Here is a 27875-nt window from a genome sequence, read left to right as displayed (position 1 = left end):
ACAATGAAGTTTTCCAGAGGCTACAAGATGTGATGATGAACCATTGTGATGGCTAAGGAAATGTGTGCTTGCATATTTCTATGTTGTAAATTTTCTGTTTTAATTTTTAATGTGGCAAACATAGATTGATATAACCCAGAAAAACAAAAGCTCTTTGGGGTCCTCAATAACTTTTTAGAGTATAACAGTCCCCAAAACCAAACACCTTGAACTACTGGTCTAGCCCAAGGTCTTATACATACCCGGCAACATTTAAATAGTTTGTGAATGATGAATCAATCAATCAATCAATCAATCAATCAATCAATCAATGATGGGTGGATGGAATCTCTTTGTATCAATACACTGACGTCTACTTTGTGGTCTGTTATGGACAAAAGATGGAAAGAAGAGGTGCCCAGGGGTCAGTTTACTCTCTCCGTTAAGAAGGCAAAGAAACAGATTTCGGGGAACCATCAAGTGAGAAAGAGCCAGGATGATGGAAGCACATCCATGACTCTACACCAACTCTTCCCCCAGACCTCTCTAGCATGTTTTGGTGTAGGACATACTACATTCTGGATTATTTCAAAATTGGCCAAAGACCTGTTACCCAGCCCATCCCCTCAGCCACCTGGGAGTTGTCACCCATTCCTCCTCCCACCTCCATCTTGTCTGTCACTCTTAACTCTTAAATATCACTTGAATCCTTCAGGATTGAGCTTGGATGTCCTTCTTCCAGGCAGATTTCCTGGGCCCTTCTCCCTAGCCTGGATCAAGTCTCTCTATTACAGGTTCTTATAGAAGCTTTTTCTTTTTCTTCCAAAGCACTTCCCTCAAACTCTAAATAAATACCCATTTGTGGGATTTTCACAATATATGTCTCCTCAACTAGATCATAAGCTGCAGGAGAGCTGGAATGTGCCAGTCTTCCTTTCACAGCATCCCAATCAACAGCACAGAGCCTGGGACAGAGCAGGGGCTTAATAAATAACGGAGGATGGTTGTTTGATTGGTTTGGTGGGTAGGTGAGTGATGGGGTTTGGGTGATCAGAGAGGTAGCTGGTAGGATGTGGGGGGGTCAGTGGGTGGGTGGATGGGGTGAACGAGCAATGAGGATGGATAGTTGAGTGGATACATCACTGACTTGCTAGTGTCTGAAAGGACAGTGGCTGAGTAGGCAAGTGGGAGAATGGATCCACTCCAACTAGTTCGGGCCCCTCTTTGTCCAGTCATAGCTGATGGCCTCCCAAACAGGTCTGGTAGCTGTCAGTCTCACTCCCTGGCTTTGTAATATACAAATCTCACCATGCTACACCCATTTGTAAAATGGCTCCCATTACCTACAGAATCAGCTTAAAGTCAAATCATTTTTAGAACAATGGATGGGAAGAAATAATAAAGTCCAAACTGCACAACTGGTCAAACAAGGCACCCCCATCATCTGGACCTCCCACATCTCCAGCCCCCACTCTCAGCAGCCACCTGAAGTTTCAGCCAGGCCATAACATTTTGCAGCTCCCTAATCGTACTCTGCAGTTTAAGGCCTCTGTAACCTTTCTGCTTAAAGTGCTATTGCCAATCTTGTCTGCTTGGCTGACTCATCCTGCAGAGCCCAGCCTTCAGTCATGGAATCCTCTAGAATGTTTCTCTCAGCCCTTAGAAGGAGCTCCACTCACACTTCCCCACCCCATGCTGTCGTGCACTCAACGCACCATTATTACCCAGAGACCGTGTGAGGTTCTCTCTGTCTCTGCTGCTCCTGCTAGGTCACAAGTGACCAGAGAACCGGATCATGCTCTTGTTCACCTCTGACAAAAGAAAGGCCTCAACGAAAGCTCCATGGTTGGATGGATGTCACCGTCAACAGGAAAACACCTCCTCTTCACCAAGTTAAGCCTAATCGGACCCCAAAGCTTAACTTCTGCCATAACACCTTGCCTGTAGACTTGAGCTCACACTGATCTTCCTTTCTCCAAACACCTACTGTACTTTATTATCTACACAGCAGAACCTAATACTTGGTGACTAGTGGACTCCGTCTAGTCATTATTGAGTTATGTAAGATTCCGCTCATTATCATAATATTCATGTAAAATCCTAAGAGATAGAAGATAAAATTATAAGTTACTGTTGATTGTACCTACTCTATGCAAGCACTTCACAGTAGTTAGTGGCAATGCCAGGATGCAATCCTAGGACCATCTGATTTACCTACGCTTCCCATCCATGCCCCTGTCACACCTTCACTATATTGAGCACTGTGAGAGAAAGTTTGGGATTACGGGCAGTGAAATCTCTGCCTCACTAATTTAATCAAACTACAGTCCAAAGGCATCCTTCCAAGGAAAAGCTTGCATAAGAAAAAAGAAGTTTCTTATATGCAGAAAGCATTTAATGTCTGCTGAATGGATGAACGAATGAATAATCAATGGCAAATCAATAACTACAAACACGCTCCAAAAGCTAAGGAAGATGGTGCAGCAAATAAATTAGATTTATCCAGGACTGATTAGTGACAGCTATCTCTGCAAAGTCAGAGTAAAATAAAAGGGAAAGGCGGAAAGATGGCCCAAGCAGAAACAACCAGGAAATCATCTGACTCTTCAGAATCAAAACAGAGAGGAATTCCAGCCAAGATCAAATTAGAAACAATCAAGCCAGATCATAAGCACTTATGTTCCAGAGAAGGAGGAATGAATTCCTTCCAATGATTCTTTAACTCATTTACTAGTCATCAGAAAGGGCAGAAAATTTGAAAACTATCTGTTAGTAGAAAGTGCAGGCTGGAAATAAAGCTCCCTTGGGGGAAAAGCCTACCTTTGGAGAGTTCCTACCTTCCCTTCTCGCCATCCTCCTCCTTTCAACACTGGTCCACTGACCTCACCATACATTGAGCATCGGCCCTCACCTCCCCAACTCACCTTCAGCGGCTGTCCATTGCCAACAGAATAAGGGCTGCTGAGCTCAGCGCTAGAAGGATATCACAGATCACCTAAATGCAAGCTCTTTAGCCTGATGCTCTAGCCTGGTGATCAGAGGAGCAAAAAAAAACCAGCATAGCCAGGTGCCATCACACCTGCCTCCTCAACAGAATGGCTCCCTGCCTTCTCCCTCTGCTCCTCTCTTCAACCCTTCTGCTCTGAACTAGCTGGTCACTCACTCAATAGCCTGAGCTCCGTGAGGACAGAGACCACGCCCATTGGTGTCCTCAGTGCCTAACACAACACTTGGCACTTTGCAGGTGGTCAATGAATGCTTGCAGGGTAAACGATCATATGCATGATCATGATCATATACTTCCATGCCTCTTGCTCAAATCATCCACCTCTATTCTTGCTCCCTTAGAGTCCATTCTCCACCAACAGCTCAAGTGACCTTTGACAACGTAAGTTAGATCAGGTCACTCCATACTCTTGCCCTTCCAATGGCCCTAACCACACTTAGAAGAAAGCCTAAGACCTTCCCATGGCTTCCTGGGCCCTACATGATCCACCGTACTTCCCCTCCTTCACTGCACTCAGGCCCCATTGGCCTCCAGTATCTAGTGCACATTCCAGGTATGCTGCTGCCACAGGGCCTTTGTACCTGCAATTCTTTCTGCCTAGAACATTCTTCCCAGATAATCCCACGGTTCGTCACTTTCTTTCATCTGCACAGAGTCCCTCCCTTACCACAGTTATCTATGGTTATCTGTCCCTTTACTCTGCTTTGTTTTCGTTATAGAACTTTCAACCACTTGCCATTACATATGATCTATTGTTTACTCACTAGACCTGTACTGCCCAATATGGCAGCTACTAGCTGCCTGAAGCTACTGAGCACTTGAAATATAACTCGTCCAAATTGAGTTGTGCTGTAAGTGTAAAACACATACCAGATTTCAAAGACTTCATACAAAAAAATAATGTAAAATATCTCAGTAATACTTATGCTATTGATTGCATATTAAAATAATATTTTTAATATATTGGATTAAATTAAATCAATTATTAAGTTTAATTTCATCTATTTCTTTTTACTTTTCAATGTGACTACCAGAAAATTTTAAATTATACATGTGGTTCACGTTGCATTTCTATTAGACAGCATTACACTAGAATATAAGCTCTCTGCGAGCAGCCACTCTATCCACCCTGTTCATCAATGAATCTCCAAACCTTGAACAGAACCCTGTATGCAGAGGCACTCAATAAATACTTCTTGATGACTGAAAGATCTTTCCCCTGCTACGATTCTTTCCCATCTTACAGTGTCCTGATCCAGCTTCCCCCTCCCCACTTCCTGGAAGCTTTCTGGGACTGTCCCACTTGGCACGTGTTCTCCCAGCACTTAGCACAGAGCCCAGCTCAGACAGACAGTAAGTCCAATAATTGAGCAACCATTAATTGAGCATCTACCGTACATTGGACGTTTTTATGTACCATCTACTTTATTTAATCATCATAGTAACACAAGAGGAAAAGGAGAGGGGACTATTGGACTCACGTTTTAGAAGAAGGATCTCAGGTGCAGAGAAGTGAAGTGACACACTCAAGCTCACACCACAAGCAACTGGCAGAGTGGGAGTGCAAACCCCCGCCTTCCGGCTCCAGGCCCGGGGACCCGGCCCTCCACCCAAGGCCCAGGATGGCAGCTGGCAGCACATCCGAATGGTCTTTTGGATCTGCACAGGAATCTGTTGGCTTGTTTGTCTTAGCTATAATCCTTGCCAACATTTGAAATTTTGAGGATTTTAACAGTCCAAGTTCCCAGTTTTATTCAACACTTGAACTCTTGCTACATGCTAAGCACAAGGAAGATATCCAAGAACAAGAAAGAAATGGCCCCTGTCCTCATGGGAGATTTGGAAAATAAACCAATAAATAATGAAAATACATAGTAGGCGAAATTGTGATAAGAGCTGTAAAGAGAAAAAATAGAGAAGGGGGACAGGAAACACCAGGGGTGGGGGTGCTATTGCCAATGGGATAACTGAGGAAACTGCGTTGAAGAGGTGACATTTAAGCAAAACCTCTAAGGAAGGAAGAAATGGGACAGGTGGACATCCGGGGAAGGAACACCTCCAGCAGAGCGGATGGCGAGTGCAACGGTCCAGACTGGCATCACTGGTAGGAATGGAGAAAGTGTCTCTCTAGATATGGGTGCAGTAGAAATAGATAATTCCTCCCTTATATGGTATGGAATTGTCACTGGAAAGTGGTTTCCCAGCCAGTAACTACACTTCATTGCCTTCCTTGCACTCAAGTGTGGCCATGTGACCAAGAGAAGGTGAGCACTACTGATGTCTGCTTCTTCCATGCCAAGGCAGCCAAGAAGTGGGTGCACGTCAAGAAGTGGGTGCACATCCCCCACCCTCTAGCTCCCTTCCACTGGTTGCAGAGAGACGACAGAGCAGCCTCAGAGAGTCGAGGCTCCGGGAGAAAGGAGAAAAGCCACCTGCTGACGGAAACCACACACAGTGATCTGCTTACATGAAGAAACGGTAAACTTCTTTGGTAACTTTAGTGCTAAGCCATTAAAATGTGGGGGTAAATTTCTCACAGAAGCTGGCAAGTGGCCCTCCACACAAGACTACCTCCCTGACCCAGAAGCTGAGAACCTGCTACTTACCCTCTCCCGTGCTCAGGGTTTCTAATATGGATTACTGCAGGCCTGCCTGGTCCATGTGGGCCCTGAGTTTGTGGCCCCTGTACTATAGATTTAACTAATTTTGCCTAAAACCAGTCCTTGACACAACACTGAAACCTGCATTCTAAACTCCAACTCTTTCCACCCCATCAAGGATTAAACGTCCCCACGTATCCCTTTCATTTGACCTGTGGAACTGAACAATTAATCCAACCAAGGTCTTAACAGCTCAAAATGCCTGCCTATACTCCAACAAAGGATGCAAGAAGGCATAATTCCTCAATCTTTTGAATAGAGAGAGCAATTCTGGGGGAAATGTTATCTGTTCTTACCCCTAATATCATACCAGTATAGGCAAGTTGGCCCTATGAACAAGAAAAGCTTAATTAACAAGATGCTAATTAAGATGTTTTACAAGACAATTAAATGCATTGTGTGATCTTGGACTGGATCTTGGACCAGAATAAAAGACATTACTGGGCAATTTGAGAAATCTGAACCAGCAAGAGCAGTGAATAGTACTGTATCAATGTTACTTTCCTGATTTTTAATTATACCATAGTTATATAAGATGGTAACACTTGAGGAAGCTGGGTAAAAGGTATATGAGAACTCTGTACTATTTTGGCAACGTTTTGTAAGGAAAATTTTAAAAATATTTTAAAAAAGAAGAAAAGTTCCTTAATTGGATCATCATATATGAGCACCAGCCGAGAACGACTATTTTTCTCACAATTACCTTTCTATTGATCAAGCTGAGATAGCTCATATGAAAACACTAACTTCAGGAAAAGGAAGAGAACAGACCAAAATCTATTTCTAAAAGCTTTATCTCCTGAAACTTTTCTCATTTTTGAGCTAATTTCCACTACCCTGAATCACTTTTTCTTGAAAGCTCCCTAGGGAACTTTAAGTTCCACTCGTAAGGAGCTCTCCAAGTGATTTACCTGTACCCCAAGCAGAATCACTGTGATGGCTGAGACTGTCAATAAAACCCTGAAAATAAGCATCAGCAGGTACAACCAGGTGAGAGCCCCCGAGGCCACAAGGACTCAGGAAAGAAGGCTCATAAGAGTAGGCGATCCATGGCGGGTTCAGGATCCTAGACTTTGAAAAGTTTGAAATTCTCATTCTAAGCTTTGTTTATCCTCTTGGGATGGTGAGCAGTCTCCCCCAGCACCCCGCCCCCACTGGCTTCCAAGAGGAAACAGGACTGAGTGACTTTGACTCTAATGGCACCCTAATTTCAATGTTCTCTCCTGTAAGAAAATCAGATGTTACCAACTTCTGCTCTGGACAGCAAACTTACTACAGTAGCGTCTTTCAAAGTGCGGATCGTAAAATCAATGTGGGTAACAACTATCTTTTCTAAAATGAAATAGAGAGTAGAAGTGCGCTGAGCTGATAAACGTCTTACTGTAGATGGTGGAAGCACAGAGTCCAGTACCACTATCATCAGCCTTCCTAAACACAAGTGTCCTTCATTTTAAATAACATGATAAATCGTCTTTCACTAAGTCAAACGGAAAGAAATGTTTTAAATGAATCTTATATTCATAATAACGTTTATTAGAAAATATGAAATGTATTCCCATGGGGGAAAAATACTCTTGCAAACTGAAGTCAAAAACTTGTAAAATATCTCCCTCAAGATACTTATTTATTTCAAAGACATTACAGTGGAGAAACCCAGCAGACACCCCCTTAACCAAGTGATCAAGGTCCACATCAACAGTAATAAGACATACTGACATCATGAACCCCCTGACATGATACGAAATGGAAGGCACAGCATCACTTATGTGGTGTTCTCGCCAAAACTGCGTAGCTTCAATTTATCATGATAAATCATCAGAGAAACCCACACTGAGGGCTGTTCTACAAAATAACTGACTGACACTCTTCTGAGACTGAGAAACTGTCACAGCGCAAAAGAGATTAAGAAGACGTGGCAGCTAAATGCAATGTGGGATCCTGCATTGGATCCTGGAACAGAAAAAGGACCTTAGTGGGAAAACTATAGTCTAGTTAATAGCATTGTACCAATGTTAATTTCTTGGTTCTGATAACTGTACGATGGTTACATAAGACGTTAATATTAGCAGAAGGTGGATGAAGCATATATAGGACCTTTCCTATAAGTCTAAAATTATTTTAAAATAAAAAGGTAAAAAAAACTTTTTCTGAAAAAAGGAACAAGATGTTTTGTTCCATAAACTATGTATCATTTAAACAGTAAGAGAGTTATGCCTCCAATTCTCTAACCATAAGAGATAAATACAATATGTATTTGATGTGTAATCTGCGTACAGCTAATTTAACACACAGGGGAAGTGCTGAAGCTGTCACTCTTTACCCAGGCTCTCTCTCAGCTCTCTTCCTCCGCTCCCTTCCTCCTAAACACCCAATAGGAGGATCATCAAGATTCTCTCTTCCTGCTCATGAGAAGCAACATGAGACATCGTACACATGCTGGGCTACAGATTCCTAATTCCTCACAAGCATCCACAAACTGAAAGACCAAGAGGGAGGGAAGTGGCAGTTGTTAATGCAACAAATATTTTGAGTACCCCTCTCTGCCAGGTACTGTTCTCGGCCCTGGAGAAATAGCCATGAACACGACTGACAAGGTTACTGCCTCTCACAGAGTTCACATGCAAGAAGGAGAGAGAGAACAAACAAACAAACAAACAAAAATACATTCATATGCACACACACATGCACATATATACACACACACACAAACTCAGATAATGGTAAACGCTACGAAACTAGAAAACCAGAGTAACGTAATAAAGGCTTCTCTGAAGAAGTGATATCTGAGGCAGCACCTGATCCTTCTCTGACTCCCAGCTCCCTCATCTATAAAGCAGAGCTAACAGTATTCCGTCGTACAGAATTGTTGTTAAGAAGTAAATTAGATAATGGTAGCGTAAGATTTAGCAGAATTCTTAGTAAGTGAATGAGTGGCTAGAAATAGTGATTGATGACAAAAATTATTTAACACCATTACAGTGAAAGCACTTTCTCCACTTATTTTAAATTCTACATATCCCATTCAAATTTGCTCAAAGTGTCTGTGAGTAGATTGCTGATCACAGAAACAGCTATTTCCCCTCTGTTGGGCAGTAACAATGAATAATGAATGCCTCTGGACCTGGATGGAGCAGCGAACCCAAATGCTCAGCTGAGGGGTGAGAGCAAAGGAAAGCTCCCAGGCCCTGCTGGCAGCCACCCACTCTGTGGCTGAGGGGAAATCGGTGGGCTGAATCCCAAGAACAAGGACCCCTTCCCACGAAGGAGTTCTCCCTTGACTTTCTCTGTAAGTGGAGCTGACAGAAGACTGCCCAAGCCACCCAAGTCAACACAGGCTCTGGGTCCTGGGCACTGAGGCACCGCCACATCTTCCCTCAGGTGGCAGGTGTAACTATAATGTATCTTCTTTCACAAAATAAACATTAGCAAGACTGCATTCTAATTACGGAACCCACAAAAGCAGCAAAAGCTATTGAAACAATTTAGAAAACTAATCATGAAATAAGGATATGTAAAATAAATCAGCTTCAGACCACAGAGCTATGTATTGCACAACTGGACGTTTCTAAATAACCTCTCTCTGATGGACAGACAGACAGAAGGACACACACACTCTCTCTCTTTCACCTAAAATAAAGTGGCAAAAGTTTAATACCAAATTATGTTTACTAAATACTCTATGTCACTGAAGAGTCTTTTTTTAAACACCAGGACTCACATCTTATATAAGTACATCATACATATTAAGATACCTTTAAATTTTGCACATGAAAAAACATCCTCAGTCACTGGCTTCAGGTCACTTGTCAAGCCCACCAAAACAAAGGAAAAAATCTCCACATGGCCCACACTCCAGAGTCAGGAACAGCGCAGCCCTCCCCAGGGGATCTCGCCTGAAGCCACAGGTCCCCACTCCCCGCAGAAAGCTGCCTGATCTTTCTAGCCATCCCACTTCCCTCCCCCGCCCCAGCAGCCTTCTTTCTCCAACTCCCTAACTCCCTGTCTGCTTTCTTTTCTTCTCCTTTAAAACAAAAAGAGACACACACACACACCCCTCTCCTCTGCCGAGTCCAGGCTTGCAATGCTCAGGAGAGGGCCAGGACCTGCGCACATCACACAAGTACAGGAGTTTGGAAAGATGTTATTATAGGAGCCAAACTCTGCACAGGCGAACACGGATTAGTTCTCTCCTTCCTTCAATCCCTCCATTACCTGGAAGGGCAGGCAACAGGTGCCACCTCCATGCCCTCATCCCCCAGCCTCCTGCCCCATGACACGGGCTCCCAACCTCAACTAACACAGCTCGCTCCAGAGCCGAGCCTATCGTCTCACTGGCCGGCTGGGCCCTGGCCTCGGCCTGCGCCGCCCCTGAGGCAGGCACCCCTCTCTCTCTCCCGCCCTGTCGCCCTGTCGTTCCTGATTTTCCACTCTCCTGCTTTTCTCCCGTTCTCTCTTTGCTTGGCCCTTCACTCCTGCCTCCTCAAGTGTGGCTGCCAGTAACAACGGTGATGATAAGAAACAACAGCAGCTTTGACTCACCAAAAGGTTATTACGGGCCCGGAAGTGTGCCGAACCCGCTGCACAGACTCTCTCATCGGATCCCCTCAACAACTTGCGCAGTATTATTTTACAGCAGCAGTTCTCAAATGTTGTAGCTTCAGGACCCTTTTACACTCTTAAAAATTACTGAGGGGGCCAGCCCTGTGGTGTAGTGATTAAGTTCAGTATGCTCTGCTTTGGTGGCCTGGGTTTGCCGGTTTGGATCCAGGGCACAGACCTAGACCACTCGTCAACCATGCTGTGGCAGTGCCTCACACATAAAGTGGAGAAAGACTGGCAGAGATATTAGCTCAGGGCTAATCTTCCTCAACAACAAAAAAGAGGAAGATTGGCAACAGATGTTAGCTCAGGGTGAATCTTCCTCAGCAAAAAAAAAAAAAAAAAAATTACTGAGGAGCCCAAAGAGCTTTTATTAATGTAGATATATCTAATTATAGTTACCATATTAGAAATTAAAATTGAGAAATTTTTAAAACACAGGATGCACAGCACACAGACTCACATTATCATCATACATCGTGTAGCTTCTAGAAAACTCCACTGTACTCTCATGAGAGATGAGGGTAAAAAAGGCAAATAACATCTTAGTAGTATTACTGTAAAAACAGTCCTGACTTTGCAAATCCCCTAAAAGTCTCAGTGATCCCCAGCTACCTCTGGAGTACACTTGGAGAATCACTGTTCTACAAGAAAGAAACTGAGCCTTACAGGGTAAAATCAACTTGCCCAGGTCACTCAGCCAGCCGCCTGAAGAGCTGTGTCATAACCAGGTCATGCGGTTCTGCCCCTCCTCCTTTACTATGGCCTTCCTCAGAGACGACATGCACTTCCACCATACCCACAACCACCTGCACAGCGACCCACCTCCAAATGTGCATCTGCACAGCTGGGGACTCGCCCGAGTTCCTACCACTGGACCCGCAGCTGCGCCCTGAGCCACCCCAACTGACCACCAGGCCCCTCCAGCCCACCCAGCTCATCCCCAGCATCCTGACTCTGGGAAAGGTATTCTTCCACTTAATTCTGCCCCAAACCACTCAGGCATCTTTGACTCTTCACCTTCGTCCTGCTGATTGGGCTTCAGAATGTCTCTTCAAAAGCAAAACAACAGGATATAAAACAGGGTATATATTACCTTACGTTGCACACAAACGGAGAAAAAAGGACTGGATTCAAATGCGCCAAAAGTCTACAAGTAGTTATCTCTGGACCATGGAATTATGAGCGATGTGTGATCTGATTTCTGTGGTACACTTTTCTGCATGGCACACATTTTTTTATGAGCCAGGACATTATTTTCACAATCAGAAAATACAGTGAAAGCTGCTTCAGGTTTCTGTTTGTAAGTTTTATCCTTTCCTATCACTGTGCCCTCTCCTATTACAACTCCAACCTGGTCCAGAATCACATCGTCCCGGGTCAAATTCAGTTCTCTTTACAGTCTTCCGACACTGGCCTCTGCCCACTCAGACATCTTGGGCCCGGGCTCCTGCATTACAGTGTGGTAGGAAAGCCAATGGGATCAGAATGCATAAAAAGCACTTAGCACAGCACTGGGCAAACGGTAATAAATGTTCATTGGTGCTGGTGCTGGTATTATTTCCCTGCACTACTGTCAGATGAAACTCCTGAAAACAGTAAGCGGCAAATGACAACCTTGTTCTAAAACCACCAGTAGCTCCCAGTGCTGAACAACACAGACCACATTTATAGAGCCCTTACTGTTGGCAAGTGTTAACTCAGTCAGCCACCACCTGGGCCCACAGAGCTGGGCCCTGAGAAGATCCCCATTTACAGATGAAGGAACTGGAGCACAGAGCAGCTCAGCAGGTGCCAAGGCACGAAGCTAGGATTCAAAGCCCGAGCTGTGGTTCAAACCCCTTCAGCCTTACAGCCCAACAGAAGTCTCCACAAGGATGGACGTGTTCTGGATCTGCATCGTTCAATGTGTGGCTATCGAGCATCTGAAATGTGACTGAGTAACTAAATTCTAAATTCTATTTAATGTTAATTTAAATAGCCAAATGCGGCCAACAGCTACCACACTGGCCAAAGCAGCACTCTAGAATAAAAGCCCAAACTCTCAAGCTTGACAAAGTCCTCGCAACACCCTGCCTACCTAGCCCTCAACTAATTCTCACAAAAAGCTTCAGTTGATCTAAAATCCCTGACTACCGTACGCCTTCCTACCTGCCACCCATCCCCTGCCCTCCTCTCATCTAAGTCTTCTGTATAACGGAGGGGCTTTAGAAATGAGACTAAGAGAGACTTGGGTTCACAATAACCTAGCTGTGCAACCTCAGGCAGGCTGTTTCAGTCTCTGAGCCCTGCTCCTCATCTGTAGAACAGGGTAAGATGCCAACTTCCAAAGAGCATTGTCAAGCACTTAATAGATCCGTTTTAAATGGTTACTGGTAACACCCCTTCAGGCTCAATCCACACCCCACCCTCTTATCTGAGAGACCAAAGGAAGCCCTGGAGACCTCTTCCCCTAGCCGCAGGAATCCCCCAGAGGCTCGCTCCATCTCAACCGCACACAGATTCCATCGTTATTTTTACGTGCTGTGTGTCCCGCCCTCTCTGCCACTACACCAGCAGTCCCTTGAGGCCAAGGGCTTCTGTCACCAGCGAGCCCGAGGCAACAAGTCACCAGACAAAGGACTCTGAAGGGAACTGGAGCCAGCTCAGCCCAACCCACCATTATAGTCTGAGGGGTCTCAGTCTCCCCTCTGTAAAATGGGGATAAAAAGCCCTCAGTCGGTCAGTTGGTGGGAGGAGGAAACAAAGTTGCCAAGGTAAAGAAAGGAGCACGATGCCCGGTGAGGGGCAGGCCCACCTCCCAGCCTTAACACAAGAGACGCACCAGGAACGAGTTCCCCTGGCGCTACTTTGCTCTTAAAATGGGAAGATTTCAGTACACTTTAAAGAAATCAATCCATGTCAAAATACCACTGCTGCTTTCTTGCTCTTTTCCTTCTCTTTTTAACTTGATAGACATGACAGGAAGAGGCAGTTCAGTCAGACACTGGAAGGAATGGGGTGCACCCTCCCGGCAAGATGAGCAAGCACACTTTGAAGCCACCACCTGGCCCCAGGCCGGCACGTAGTACACGCTTTTGGTAAAACATTTTTTAAATACTTGTTATTGAATAAAGTTACCATCCTAAGTAGTAAAAACAAGAGCAGTAACAATATCCAGTCTTTACAGAGCCCTCACTACATGCCGGGCGTTGTGTGGAGAGCTTCACCCGCCCGCTTTACATCCACTGAAAAGACACAAGCCCCAGATGGAGGCAGGTAGCTAAGCCCGGCAACACTAACCAGCTAAGCGCGGTTCCTGCCTCTCCCAGGCGGGATTTTAAGCCAACCAGCCTGGACTTCCCTGGTCAGCCCTGGTGAGGGCTTGCAGGATAGGACCCCGGGCTCCCCTAAGGGAAGGTAACCTGGCCTCCAACAATCCTTTCTTTTCTTTTGCTAATAACTTTTCTGTCCCACCCAATTTCTCCCTATGAAAACCTTCCACTTTCTACTGCCCCTAGGAACTCCTGTTTACCAGGTGGGATGCTGCCCGATTCATGAGTTGCTGAATAAAGCCAATTAGATGTCCAAATTGGGGATTTTCTTTTTTAACATCTCATTTGCAACAACTCACGAGTGGATCTTCAAGTCTATTTAGTAGATCTGCAAACAGCACTTTTTAAAATGAAGCGGAATAGAATAAAATAGGACAGAAGAGAAAATACAAGAGTGAAACACCTCCTGAATCTTTTACATATCTAGAGAGCCTCAGTTCAAAATGTGTTTTTCATTGTGAGTCACAATTAAAAATATTTGAAAAAAGGGGCTGACCTGGTGGCATAGTGGTTAAGTTCACACACTCCACTTCAGCAGCCTGGGGTTCACAGGTCCAGATCCCAGGTGTGGACCTACACACAGCTCATCAAGCCATGCTGTGGCAGCAACCCACATACAAAATAGAGGAAGACTGGCAACAGATGTTCGCTCAGGGCCAATCTTCCTCACCAAAAAGGAAGACTGAAAAAAGATCCTGTCTCACAACTTATAAGGTATGTACAATTATTATCACCATTTTACAGCTGCAAAAACTGAGGCTTAGAACAATTTAACTTTCTTGCTCAAATTTCCCCCGCTTGTAAAAGACAATAATAAATAAATGAAAAGCAGTAAGATATATTGGAGTATATGAGGAAGCCATCTGGTTTAAAACTAATTCGGCCTGACCTTGTTTTTCTGGAAGGGCCAAACGTGGCCTGTTGAGCATGCATTGTACATCTGCTTTAAACACTGACAATGTCCCAAAGATAAGAATGATGCCCTGAAAGATAGGGATATAGCTTCCCCCCATATTGGCATTTCCTTAAAAATAAGCATCTCTTCCTGGACACTAAGGATTAATTATTAACCTGCTGTGCTCACTTTGTGACCAGTGACCTGCTGTGCCAGCTAAGCACCTCGTGACAGTAGTAAAAGAGATATTCCTGTCATATGTGACGTATGCTCTTTGCTCCAAGAGGGTATATAACCACTCTGTACACTCCATTTCCTGGACATGCTTCCTTCCTTGGGGAAGAAAGCCTCCCGAGGCTACAGTCCTCACACTCAGCTCATAATAAACTCAACCCGAACTTTGATTTATAGATTGATTATGGATTATTTGTATCGACAAGAGCCAAAACTGGAAACCCTCAGACCTTGACTCTGTTAACACTGGCAGATCAATGGGACAGGATGGACAGCACTGAAGAATCATCTAGTGTCTCCATGAAAAAACAAGCAAGTGAAACCAACAGGAAATGGACAGATTAGTTGCCAAATTATTATTTGTTGTCTCTTCAGAGGTGAAAAAAGATACATATCCTATAAAATTATAAAAAAATGAAACCAGTAAAAAAGACTAGGCATAAGAACAATGGGAGAAATCACAAAGAAAAAGGTATACAGACAATACATAAATGTTGAACTTTTGCCCATAAAAATTATGAACGAATTAAGTTTCTGCTAACATTTTACTCATTTTAAAAAGCATAGCTGTGACTATCCTAAGAAACTGACTTTGGGCAATGCTACCCAATTGTTAAAATGGCATGACAATAATAGTCTGTATGTGCTAAGATTGTTGCCAAGATCACCTTTTGTACCCCTGGCACAGAGCAAACTCTCAGTAAAGGCAGGGGCTCATGCGATGCGACAAAACGGCTCTTTCAAATTTGAAACTACTACTTCTGCCACATTAACCAAAAGCCATAAGGTAATAAAAACAAACTCATCACATCTTGGCCTGAATTAAGCATTAGGTGTTTCTTGCAAGCAATGGTTACTGCAAAGGCTCCTAGCTCAGAAACTCAGCAACTCACCACCTTGCCCCAACCTTTAAGAGCCTGGCTGCAACCTCCATCCTCACTTCCCAATTGCCCCAGGCCTTTCCTTTCTGTTGGCTGCTTCCTCTTTGCCTAAAGCTCCTATACTCTAAAAACTAACATTAAAAAAAAACCTTTATATCTGCACGCCCATATTCACAGCAGCACTATTTACAACACCAAATCCTGGAAACAACCTAAGTGTCCGTCAACAGATGAATGATAAAGATGTGATGTATATATACAATGGAATATTATTCAGCCACAAAAAAGAAGAAAATCTTGCCATTTGCGAGCACATAGACGGACTTTGAGGGCATTATGCTAAGTGAAATAAGTCAGATGGAGAAAGACAAATACTGTATGATCTCACATATATGTGGAATCTAAAAACAAAACAAATAAAAACTCATGAATCAGAGATCAGATTTGTGGTTACCAGAGGTGGGAGTGGGGAATGGGTGAAATGGATGAAGGTGGTGAAAACATACAAACTTCCAGTTATAAGATAAATAAGTCCTGGGGATGTAATGTTCAACATGATGACTATCCTCAACACTGCTGTATGGTATATGTGAAAGGTGTCAAGAGAGGAAATTCTAAGGGTTTTCATCACAAGGAAAAAACTGTTTTTTTGGTATCTATGAGATGATGGATGTTAACTAAACTTACTGTAATCATTTCACAATATCTGTAAGTCAAGTCATTATGCTGTACACCTTAACTTATATAGTGCTGTATGTCAATTCTCTCTCAATAAAACTGGAACAAAGTTTAACAACGTCCTTCAGTCCTCCCAGACAACCAGCTAAAAATTCGTTCTCCCACGCCAATGACTTTTTAGTTAACTTACAAATTACATAAACAAGTTTTTAATTATTAATTGTAAAACCATCCATGAGCAAAGCAAAAATTCAAACAGTAAAAAGAGAAAACAATTCATCGGTCCTCCTCCTTATAGTTACCACTGTTAGGCTTCCTATGAATCATTCTGTACAGATACAGCCTTGCGTGGGTGTATGTACACATTTTTTCACACACACACCCCTCTACTATAGTATGGATGTCTACGTGTAGAGATCTTGCTTTTCTCACTTAATCCCCTATCTTGGAACTCTTTCAAGATCAACACATTCTTTTATAAGTGCTGCACAGCATTCTACTAAATGAATAGGCCATAATTTAACAAATCCCCCATCTTTGTACATTTAGGTCATTTACGACTTTTTTTTTTTAAAGACATTTATCCATCAAGTTGGCGACATGAAGGTCTTTTCCATTTTTTTTAAAGATTTTGCCCTGAGCTAACATCTGGTGCCAATCTTCCTTTTTTCCCTTCATCTCTCCAAAGCCCCTAGTACATAGTTGTATATTCCAGTTGTAAGTCTTTCTGGCTCTGCTATGTGGGACACCACCTCAGCATGGTTTGATGAGCGGTGCCATGTCCACACCCATGATCCGAATCGGCGAAACCCTGGGCCACTGAAGCGGAGCACACGAACTTAAGCACTGGGCCACAGGGCCAGCCCCCATTTATGATTTTTTATTGTTACAAACAATGATGCAAGAAACACCCTTACACATTCATCTTCCTAGGTAGGAATACAATCTACAAAATAAATTCTTAGAAATGAAATTGCCCTATCAGAGGCTTTTTAAACATCCAATCTTGACAGCTCCTGTCAAATTTCCCAGTATGGAAGTTTCAGAGGTTTGGACCTTTTATGATTCCATCACCACTCCTACGCCAGCACTTGTTGTTCAGTTAATATTCACCGTCTCACTGGTGAAAAATGATTTCTGCCTGCTATTATTATTTGCATGTCTTTCTTTATGAGTTAGGTCAAGTATTTTTGGTTGGCCATTTGTAGACATCTTTCCATTTCAATGCCAACTTCTGGATCATTGTCTCTCCTTGAATGTCTCCAAAACCAAGGACCTCATCTTGCATCATCAGGGCACCATCTTGGCAACATTTGACACCAACGATCACCACCTCCTTCAGGAGACACTTCTCCTTTCCCTGCCATGACAATCTGCTGTGCTGGTTCTCTTCCACCAGCTGCAAGCCAGCGTTTTCCCTCGAATCCTAAAGAAAAGCATGTCCCAGTGTCTAACCCCTGGGGGTTCCCTTTTCTTCTCACTGTAGCATTCTATTTTTTTTTTAATCTACTCTGTGTGTGTGTGCGTGTGTATCAGTGCTTTATACATAAAAACATGATTTTCTCCTTCTGAAACTAACATTTATGTGCAAAAGATTTCCAAACGTCAACCCTCAAATCACCTGAGGACTAAACGCATGTTTTAGGTCTACCGAACACCAGCAAAGAGACAGATGTTCTTCCCACACTCCAGAAAATGAACAGGACAACACATGGGCAGCACTTGCTCGGTGCAGGACACTGTGCTTGTACTTGACACTTGCTGCATCTCATGTAACTCTACATCTCCAAGACAGAACACACCAACCTCATCATCCACCTTCCCCAAACGTCTTCTACCTCCTTAAGCATCAAATCTCCATTAATGACTCTACGTTCTTCCCCATTCTTCTCCTTCCCATCCAATGAGCTGCCAAATCCTGTCAACTGTGCCAGTGAAGTGTCTCAGTGTATCTATCCAGCCTTCCCATTTCCACCTGTGACCCAGACTGCGGCTTCCTTACCTCTTGCCCTAATCATGATGCCACCATCAGAGTTCTCTGCTGAGAACGCAAGTGTCATCACACCATCTATCTCCTCAAAGCATGTGGCTTTTGGACATGTTTCCTGCCATCCCTCCATCTACCCGGGCTCCAGGCCTATGCTGGCAAGGCACCACACTTGCAGTATCCCTCCCCAGGCCTGAGATGACAGGAGTCCTGCCAGCATGCAGTCCCTCCCTCGCCAGACAGGAGGATCCTAGGAAACTCTCATCAGACCCCATTTACCTTGTTCCCCAGATAGGACCCAGCACAATGCCATGCATCTCATAGGCCCTTAATAAATGCTTTCTAAAGTTACTCAATACAATCCAGCATTTGCTCATTATTACTCCAAAGAAGGAAAGGAATTCCTATACCCATGTAAATCCAGAATAAAGAAAAATCGGTTTAAATGATCTGAATGACCTTGGGGTCTATTTGTCTTGTATGACATAGATATTCTCTTAGAATTTACAAGGAAGTCAAACTTCTTTCCTAAAAATCTTTAGAAATAACTTAAAAGTCACAAAAGCACTGGTTTCCAATAGTTACAAACTAGAATAAGGATTCCCTCCTTGCCAATAGAAAAAAAGATTCAGATGAGTCAAAGAAGGTTCTGGCAATCTCTTGATTTTATGATCTCCGATACGCCAATCAGCTGTCCGAACTACCAAAACACTGACCTCCACAAGCTCATATGACGAAAGTGGAAAGGCCATATGCTAAGTCAAATGTCCAGCAACTTGACTGAGAAGCCAATAAAAACAAATGGTGAGCCAGCCCTGACAGCCAAGTGATCAAAGTTCAGCGTGTTAACACAGCTGCCAGTTTGTTTTCCCCTCACAAAACCACACCACCCATCTGTCAGTAGCCATGCTGTGGCAGCAGCTCACTAGAAGAACTAGAAGGATGTAGAACTAGGATATACAAGCTAGTTCTATGCACTGGGGCTTTGAGGAAAAAAGAAAAAAAGGAAGGGGGGCCGCCCTGGTGGCACAGCAGTTAAGTTCGCACGTTCTGCTTCAGTGGCCCAGGGTTCACCAGTTCGGATCCCGGGTGCGGACATGGCACCACTTGGCAAGCCATGCTGTGGTAGGTGTCCCACGTATAAAGTAAAGGAAGATGGGCACGGATGTTCGCTCAGGGCCAGTCTTCCTCAGCAAAAAAAAAAAAAAAAAAAAAGAGGAGGATTGGCAGCAGATGTTAGCTCAGGGCTAATCTTCCTCAAAAAAAAAAGGAAGAGGAAAATTGGTAACAGATGTTAACTCAGGGCGAATCTTTCCCTGCCCAAAAAAAAACACACACACACACACACACACAAATAGCCTTGTGTGAACTGCCCCCATAGACTCTGAGGACATATCCCACTTAGGTCTACTTCATTCTTTAAAGTTAAGCCAACTCTTCTAAAGCATCTTTCTAAACATTATAAAGAGGTCATTGAAAAGGAAGCACAGAGTATTTTTCAGTGAATGAAGAGTCAAACCATTCTGAAAAGCATTACTTTGTAGAAACATATGAAAAGATTAAATTCTAAATGTGTTTACAACTCTCTCCCTCTTAACACCAGCATATTTCAAACACGTGTACTTAAGCGTCCTTGAGTTTTTCTTCCCCCAGAGTCAAAACTTTGTTAAAAGTTTTCCCATCCGCCCTTTAACCTGAAGTTAAGAACTGCTAAGTTACTGATTAAAACTTAGCAGTTCACACAAAACTTTGGGTTCACATCCAAGGAGTGGAAATCATCTCTTACTAAGAGATTAAAAAGTAACATTGTTAACACAGAACTTCTGAGTTGGCATAATCGAGGGAAGCTGGCCTCACAGCTCGTGGTGCCCCGACAACCACCCCCACGTCCCCCCTTCCAAGGATTTTACGCCTTCACGGAAGTGATCCCTTGACGCTTTTTAAAGGGGGGACAAGCAAACCTCAAGTTAGTGGGATGGGGAAGAGTTTCTACGAATCTTCTCTGGTCTCCTTAACTCTCCACCGAGGGTCCCCTCCAGGGCAGCGTGAAAGGGACAGCAAAGCATGACGTGCTCCAGGCCCCCAGGGGGCACAGCCAGGACCCGGTGGGTGACATTTAAGTCCACGCTGGCCTCTGAGGAGAGCTGGAGACCAACTTCCTTCGGGTGCGGGCGTGCCGCGGGGGAGGGGGCGCAGGCGGCCCCACTCACCTGCGATTCATGGGCCGGACCCTCACGGCCACCTTGACCGATGCCATTGCTCATCCCGGCCCGGCCCGCGAGGGCTCCCACCTGCCCGGCGACCCCGGCCGCCGGCGACTCTCGCGACTCAGCGGCGCTCCCGCCCACTTCCCTCTCCGCCCCGGCCCCTCCTCTCCCGGCCGGACCTGGCGTCCCGCGGCGGCCCCACCTGCCGGGCCACTGAGCATGCCCAGAGCGGCTCCGGCCCGCGTGATCCGTGCGCCGGGGTTTGGCGGCGGCCCGGAGGGGCGGAGGGGCGGGGCGGGATGCCCGGGCGCCGCCGCCTGAGGTCGCCAAATCAGAAAGATCCCCGATGTAGGAAGTGGCCTGGAAATCACAGGAGAGGACCCAGGCGGAGTGATTTCCGAGAAGCTAGAACCCACCCTCATCCCCTGAAAAACGGGAAGAGGAGGAAGAGGGAAGGATCGCAGTAATTTAGGGCCGGAGCAAGGACCACAATCCTGAGGGTCAGATTACCAAAAACACGGTTTTTCAACCCTTAACAAGGACCTGGCTCTACCCCACCGTGCAGAAGTTAGCTCGTGCAGTTACAGAGCAGGAAACTGAGGCATAGAGAAGATTATCACAGCTCGTTATTGGGAAACTCCGCTAGGGCATTCTCCACCACTCTAAGGCTGAAGAAGCGAGAAATAAAAATAAAAGGGTACTAGATGTTTTAAATGCGGGCGAGAATGGCTATACTGGCTGAAATCAGATTTGAATTGGACTTTTTGGCACTTACGTTACAGTTTAGTAGTTTAGTTTTAATCATAAGGGAGTTAGGGGTGGGGACGACCCTCTCTTTAAGGCTTAGGGCCTCTGGTAGAAGGAACCCCGGCCCAGGAGAATCAATTCAGTCAGTCAATCACACACCCAGGAGGCCACCTCTGAGCTACAGGGTTACCTGTGGGCCACATTAACCAAGGCATCAGCTCTGCGTTTCTCCTGCTGCCCCACTCAGAGCCGCTCAGCCCAAACAGCCCACCCTACCAAGCCCAGGACCCCACCTTCCTACGCCGCGTCCCACAGCTGACAGGTGGGGTCGGGCATGCCCACTGCATACGGTGCCCCGCCCTCAAGACCCACCTTGGCCCCCATGGCCCTAATGGGGCCACAAAGGGATGCTCTGCCTTCACACAGACCCCGCCCCTGCGGACCCGGGAGCTGGCTGGCAGCGCCCACAGTTCGAACGAAGAGGGCAGGACAGGGTAGGAGGAGCTGCTCCTCCAGGAAGCCGAGCTGTAGTGGAGCTGCAAGAAGTTGGAGGCTGGGCTCCTGGGTTTGAGCCCCAACCCCACCACTAGCTTTGGGAGTCCTCCAGCCTGCGTTACTGGGCGCCTCTGAGGCTTCTGCCTTACTGCAAACCAGGAACAACTCCGTGGAGATGGTTAACGCATTAAGGGAGACGACGGCTGCGACCGTGTAACCCACTCAGACAAGGAATCATTATTTCACCAGCTTCCCTAGAGCCCCGCGGCTGGCCCGGAATCAGCATTCCTTTTGTTTCTAGAACCCTGAAAACCCTGGGTTTGTCCCCGCTTGCTGGCGCGTAGCTGGCTGCGCAATCGACAACCAGCCTGCGGAAAAACGAGGAGCGCCAGATTTTGGAGCGGGCCGGGCATGCGCGGCACGGCAGGCTGGGTTGAGGCGCCGCCCCAGGCAGGGGCGGGGCCCGCCTTATATGGGAGCTGCGCGGGGACAAACCGCGCGCCGCGCGCCCGGGGGGGCGTGGCCTGACAACGAGGGGAGCCCCTGTTGCCCCGGCTTCTGGCCCGCTTGCCCGGGACCCGGGCCTCAGCGCTGAACACCCCAGGGGCCCACACCCGGCAAAGCCAGCCCAATTCTTTATTTTTTTTTTCTTTTTGGTGAGGAGAGATTGGCCCTGAGTAACATCTGTTGCCAGTCTTCCTTTTTTTTCTCCCCAAAGCCCCAGCACATAGTTGTATATCCCAGCTTTAAGTCATTCCAGTTCTTCTATGTGGGATGCTGCCGTGGCATGGTTTGATAAGCAGAGAGTAGGTCGGTGCCAGGATCCCGACGGAGAAGCCCAGGTTACCAAAGTGGAGCACGAACTTAACCGCTCAGCCACTGGTCCGCCTCCCAATTCCTAAAGACAACAAATTAAACAAACTTTGTAGGAGGAGTTCTACTTTAGCCACTAAAGCGATTTTCTGCGCCTAGAGTTTTATTGGTTGGTTGTTTGGGAGGTTTCATTTATTCGTTCCTTTCTCAATGTATTTCCAGCAGCCCCATCCTTCAGTAACATACCCATTTGACACAAAACAGACCATAGCTGCCCCGCAGACACATTAGACCCCAAACTGCGCGCCTGGAGCTTTTGAATAGGAGGCGGTAAAGCTTCACCTCACCGGGGAGGGACGGACCAGACACTTAGCCAGAGAATATTTCTAATGGAGAGTGAAAGAAGTCTCTGAAAGGGAAGATGAATTATAAGATAAGGGATTGGCTCATCTTCTCAAACTTCAATGTGCATACTTTTAAGTGCTTTGCAAACTTTAACGCTCACAGGAATCGTCTGGGGATGTTGTAAATTGCAGACTCTGATTGCGCAGGTCTAGGGTGAAGCTTGAGGCTCTGCGCTTCCAACAAGTTCCGGAATCGCTGATGCTGCCGGTCCGCCACCCACACTTAGAGGAGCGAGGAGTTAGTGATCACTAAACAGTGTGGGAGCTTTGAAATACTGATGGTGGAAAACACTCATGGGTCTCAATCTGGAGTCCAAAGGGTCAGTGGATGGAATTCAAGGGTCCATATCAGTTAAGTATCCCGGCCTAACAGCCCAAAATTAGCGGCTTAAAACAAAAGCCGTTTATTATTTCTCACGGTTCTGTGGGTTGCTGATCTCACCCGGGCTAACTTATGGGGTTACAGGACGAAGGTTGGGCTCATTTGGGATGACTGGGAAGCCTGTGGCTCTCTCGCTATTTCATACTCAAAAAGGTGACACCAGATTTCTTTGTTCTGCAAGGCAGCCTTTCCGGAGGGCAGGCCCAATGACTCTGTTGAAGTCCGGTTTACTGATACTCCACTGGCCAAAGGCAGCAAGCCCAGCATCGGTGTGGGAGGGGTCACCCACCAGGAGGGAGTACTCATGGAAGCCACAAAAGTTAGAAATCCACCAGAAAGTGGGTAACTTGGATGAGAAAAAAAAAATGCATCTGTAATAGCATCTAAGTAAAATGTATTAATTTTAGCAATTCCAGAGATTCTGCCACCTCTGGAAATCACAAATAGTTTCATGTTGTTATAACTGTTGCAACTTTCTCAAATTGTTAAAATCACTATTATTTTGAAACTTTGGTAGTCATTAGACTGACATTAAATCTTGGTATTTAATGTAACCACATATACTCTATCACAAATTTATTTTTCTTATATCTTGATAATCGTATTTCTTTATAATTAATTTTCTTTTTAATCCCATGTATTTTATTGTGTGCATTTAAAAGATGTTATTCTGAGGAGGCTGGCCCGGTGGCCTAGTGGTTACGTTCACATACTCTGCTTTAGCCACTTGGGTTCACAGGGTTAGATTCCAGGCACTGACCTACACCACTTGTCACTGGCCATACTGTGGCAGTGACCCACATCCAACATAGAGGAAGATTTGCACAGATGTTAGCTCAGGGCGAATCTTCCCCAGGAAAAAGAAAAAGTTCCTCTGAAAATGTTGCTTTCACCAGACAACCAAAAGGGGCCATGGCACAAAAAAGTTTAAGAATGCATGATTTAGAAATTCTGTGTGTATGTGTGTATTGGTTTTATTTTGTTTTCTTGTTTTTATATAGTTTATTTGAGTCTTCATTTATCATTGAATTCTTTTTTTCCCTGATGTTTAGCAGTCTCATTACTGCCAAATAGTTGTGAGTGATTTAAATTCCCGGAGTCTGAGCTTCTTCATTTCAAAGCGAGATGGCACTAGAATAGAATATTCGCTCCACCTCAAAATATTTGAATCATCTTGAAATACCATTACCAGGGGAAGAAAAAATACTATATCCCTATCAGCTGTATATACAGCTGTGTATTTTTTCCCCTTTACTCTAAGGAATAAAACTGATTTACTCTCTCACAAACACAACTTTTAAACAGCCCTGATAAACAACAGACTGGCACGTAAATTGGAACATAGGCTACAACTGACAGCCCAGGAACCCATCTATTTTCCCATGTTCTAGACTTACTGACCACCAGCATTATGTCACACGGTACTCCTTGTAGAGGTGCCTTGCCCCCTGGGACTTCAGTTGAATTTAGGACGTATGCAGGGCGCCAATAAACAAAAATAAGTGTTCTCCTAGTCTTCAAACAAATGCGTAATATTTTTTGCATTTTCAAATCCAGAACAGAAATTACAGGTTTCAAATCCAAACCCAGCACCATTCTCATCTTCTACATCATAAATTTAAAGGTAAATTTAGGACCTTCTAAAATACTAAACGTTAAAAACAAAGATAATTTGAAAGGTGTCCTTTGGGGCCAGAGAGCGAAACCTGAGCACCAAAGTGACAGTAAAGATAATCACAAAAGTCATAAGTGATAATTTTGCTACAAAGTTATGGGTCGTGGATGCCAGCTTCCTTTTTACAGCAGAGGTGAATAAAGAAATCACAGCAGGTTTAATTTAATCAAAACTATCACCCTAAATCGTACCCATTTTGTATACTAAAATGGAAAACGATTGTTTTCAATTGCAAATAACTGTACCTATGGTCGCAAACACTTTAGAATTGAGGGGCTTGTAGAGTGTGTGGCAGCATTGCAACTTCCTCAGAGGGAGAGGCCACATTTAGCTGAAGGGATGGGGAAAAGTTTTGTGGGTGAATTAATTTTGGAGAAGGGCTTTGCAGGAGGGGTGGAATTTGAACCCCGAGATGGATGAGGAGCTGAATTCGGAGGGAGAGGAAATGCCTTGAACGAATGTTCAGAGTTAGAAAAGCAAGGTCCTGCTCTGGAAACGGTGAGAAACCTCTTTACCTGGAACAGAGTGTAAGAGGTTTAAAGATAATTACAAATTCTTCCCTCCCTGTACTCATACCTTGCAATGTCACTTTGCAGTATCCCTCAGTCAAGGGCGGAGCCTGTTTCTCCATCTCTTTAATACAGTTGGCCTTGTAACTTGCTTTGGCCCATAGAAAACAGCAGAAATGACTTTGCTATTTCCAAACCTAGGCCTCAAAAGGCCTTGCATGTTTCCACTTTCTCTCCAGGAACCCTGCTGCTGTCAGATGAGCAAGCCCAGGCTAGCCTGCTGAATGATGGCGTGACCCAGTCAAGCACAGAACGGCAGCTGATAGCCAGCAAACCACCAGACACGACAGTGGGGCCACCTTGCACCAGCCAGCCCCAGTCAACTCATTAGCTGATCACAGATGTGTGAGTGAGGGCAGTCCAGAATGACAGAGCCTGTCCAGACCAGCAGAATCAGCAAGCTGAGTTGTAGACTGAGGGGGTCAGAATATACCACCCCAAAATATGCCAGTTTGGCATAAGAATTATTTTAAGCTGAAGGCAATCAAGAAGTAAACAGAAAAAGCTTTCTTTGCCCTCCCCCATCTGCCTAAAGGCAGGACATAAATTTCCCTCTAGGAAGGTGTTCCTTCTGCCCTCTCCCATACCAGGAGAAGAACGACCCTTATTACTGGAGACAGAGAGACAGCAAACCTTACTAAAATAACCCTTATCTTCCACTAGTTTCCCCCGTACATTTACTTTCCCACCATTTGCTGCTCCTAGAAGGCCAACTCCCTTTTCCTTTCTTTAGTCACGTTTCCACAATTTGTCACCATGGCCTAACCACTTTATGGGGTTTTCATTTCTCTTCTGTGATGCCCTCCATGTGTGTATGAAATGAACTCTTTCTCCTGTCAATCTGCCTTTTGTCAATTTAATTCGCATACCCCACTAAGTAAACTTAAGAGGGTACAGGAAAAGATTTTTTCCTCCCTGTCAAGACTCATAATAACCAATGGTTGTGGTTTAAGCCATTTGGTTTAGAATACATGAGTGTTATCACGTGCATCCAAATACCTCCCATCTTATATAATGAGAAAGGTTTTAGACGGATATGGCAATTCAGGAGCCTTTGGAATCATATGAGTGACATAAAAAAACACCTGAGAGTTGGGGCCCTAATTAAAGACCTTTGGAGTTGTAGTTTGGAGCTGAAAGAGTCTTCACGGTCATTTCTCACATTATTCATGAGGAGACTAAGGCTCAGACAGGCAACGTGGCGGTGGATACCACTTTCCTTGCCACCCACCCCCTCATCAGAACTTAAATCAATGAAGCAGATTCGAGGAAGAACGAATACATCGCCTGTGTTCCCACCACCACGCCTTAGCCTCTGCGTGTGTCCAGCAGGACTGCCGTCCCCTCCCCTCCTCTCCTACGGCCAGTTCTTCCTTTAAGTTCTACTGTCTCTAGCCTTCCCCCACCGCATCAACCAACAGTACTCGCTCCCTCTTCTCAATGCCTTGAAGCACGGTTGGACCACTCGTTTCTTATACATTGGAGACTTTTAAACCTTGGTTTTTGGTGTCTTTCTTCCAAGCAGGTTATAAATCCTTTAAAGGTAAACGGCAGGTCTTAGAGTTCTCTGTACTCCCAGTAGTGCCAGGAGGGTAAACGTTGAAGGTGACAATTAGCAAAACCAATAAACTCATTACACTATTCTATTTCTGTGGATGGCCAGTGGATAAATATGGATTTCTATGTGATGATTCTTTGGCTCATTTTGTTCTTTTTTGTTCCTCTAACCAGGTCATAACATAAAGGTTATGCCATTTGTTACTGTCAAGCTTAATTAAGTGCATTATAATTCATTAACCCCTGTGCTTGCTTTGTAATTAACATTGATTAACACAAACAAGTACAAAATAGGCCATCAGCACTTTCCAGAAGTGCTGATTGCAATTTTATTGGTAATTCAATACAGTATAGAAGATGACAGGATAGTAATTTGCACTCTCTTTACATAAGGAGACAAATGCTACCATGCAAAACTAAGCCTAGAAATAAACTACTTTGTTCATCGGATTCACCTGATTAAACTTTGACCCTGTGAGCCCACCCTATGACTATTTAAACCTTGAGTAGAATGACTAAGGGCACAGCTCCAAGTAACTTGCATCATTGCATCCCTGGCCTCACGGAGGGAGGGAAGCGTTTCAAGCTGACAGATGGATGGTAGAAGGTCCAGTCACAGCAAAGAAGCCCCCAAGGCTCATGACAGACAATAATGGGGCCAATATCACATTTTGTAGTTCTGGGATAAGTCCAGGTTTTGATGGCAGCAGATTGAAGATGCATAACAATGAGCACCCCGAGGCATTGGATCTGAAAAGCTCTGAGTGACTAATTACCTGAAAATAAACTCTG

The 27875-nt window shown here is 44.9% G+C and overlaps 1 protein-coding gene across 34 annotated transcripts in view; it reads right to left on the bottom strand.

Moving 5' to 3' along the window:
- KIF16B (kinesin family member 16B) overlaps positions 1-22100 on the bottom strand; it is a 276843-nt gene extending 254743 nt beyond the window's left edge. For 15 of the 34 annotated variants that reach the window (XR_011531200.1, XR_011531198.1, XR_011531201.1 and 12 more), the window contains exon 1: positions 20445-20656. Coding sequence is in view for 14 of the 34 variants with exons in the window: in XM_070589551.1 (XP_070445652.1) it covers positions 20445-20491 (47 nt within the window). In the remaining 20 variants the exon portion in view is untranslated. Of the gene's footprint in view, positions 1-20195; positions 20371-20444; positions 20657-21560 lie in introns of those variants that run through there. The other 19 variants (XR_011531203.1, XM_070589564.1, XM_070589542.1 and 16 more) reach the window with 10 other exon arrangements.
- Between the last annotated feature and the right edge of the window lie 5775 nt (positions 22101-27875).

The sequence above is a fragment of the Equus przewalskii genome, chromosome 21 (genome assembly GCF_037783145.1).
Source record: "Equus przewalskii isolate Varuska chromosome 21, EquPr2, whole genome shotgun sequence".
Classification (NCBI taxonomy): domain Eukaryota; kingdom Metazoa; phylum Chordata; class Mammalia; order Perissodactyla; family Equidae; genus Equus; species Equus przewalskii.
Note: the sequence above shows the minus strand (reverse complement) of the source record. Positions and strands in the feature narration are given on the sequence as shown.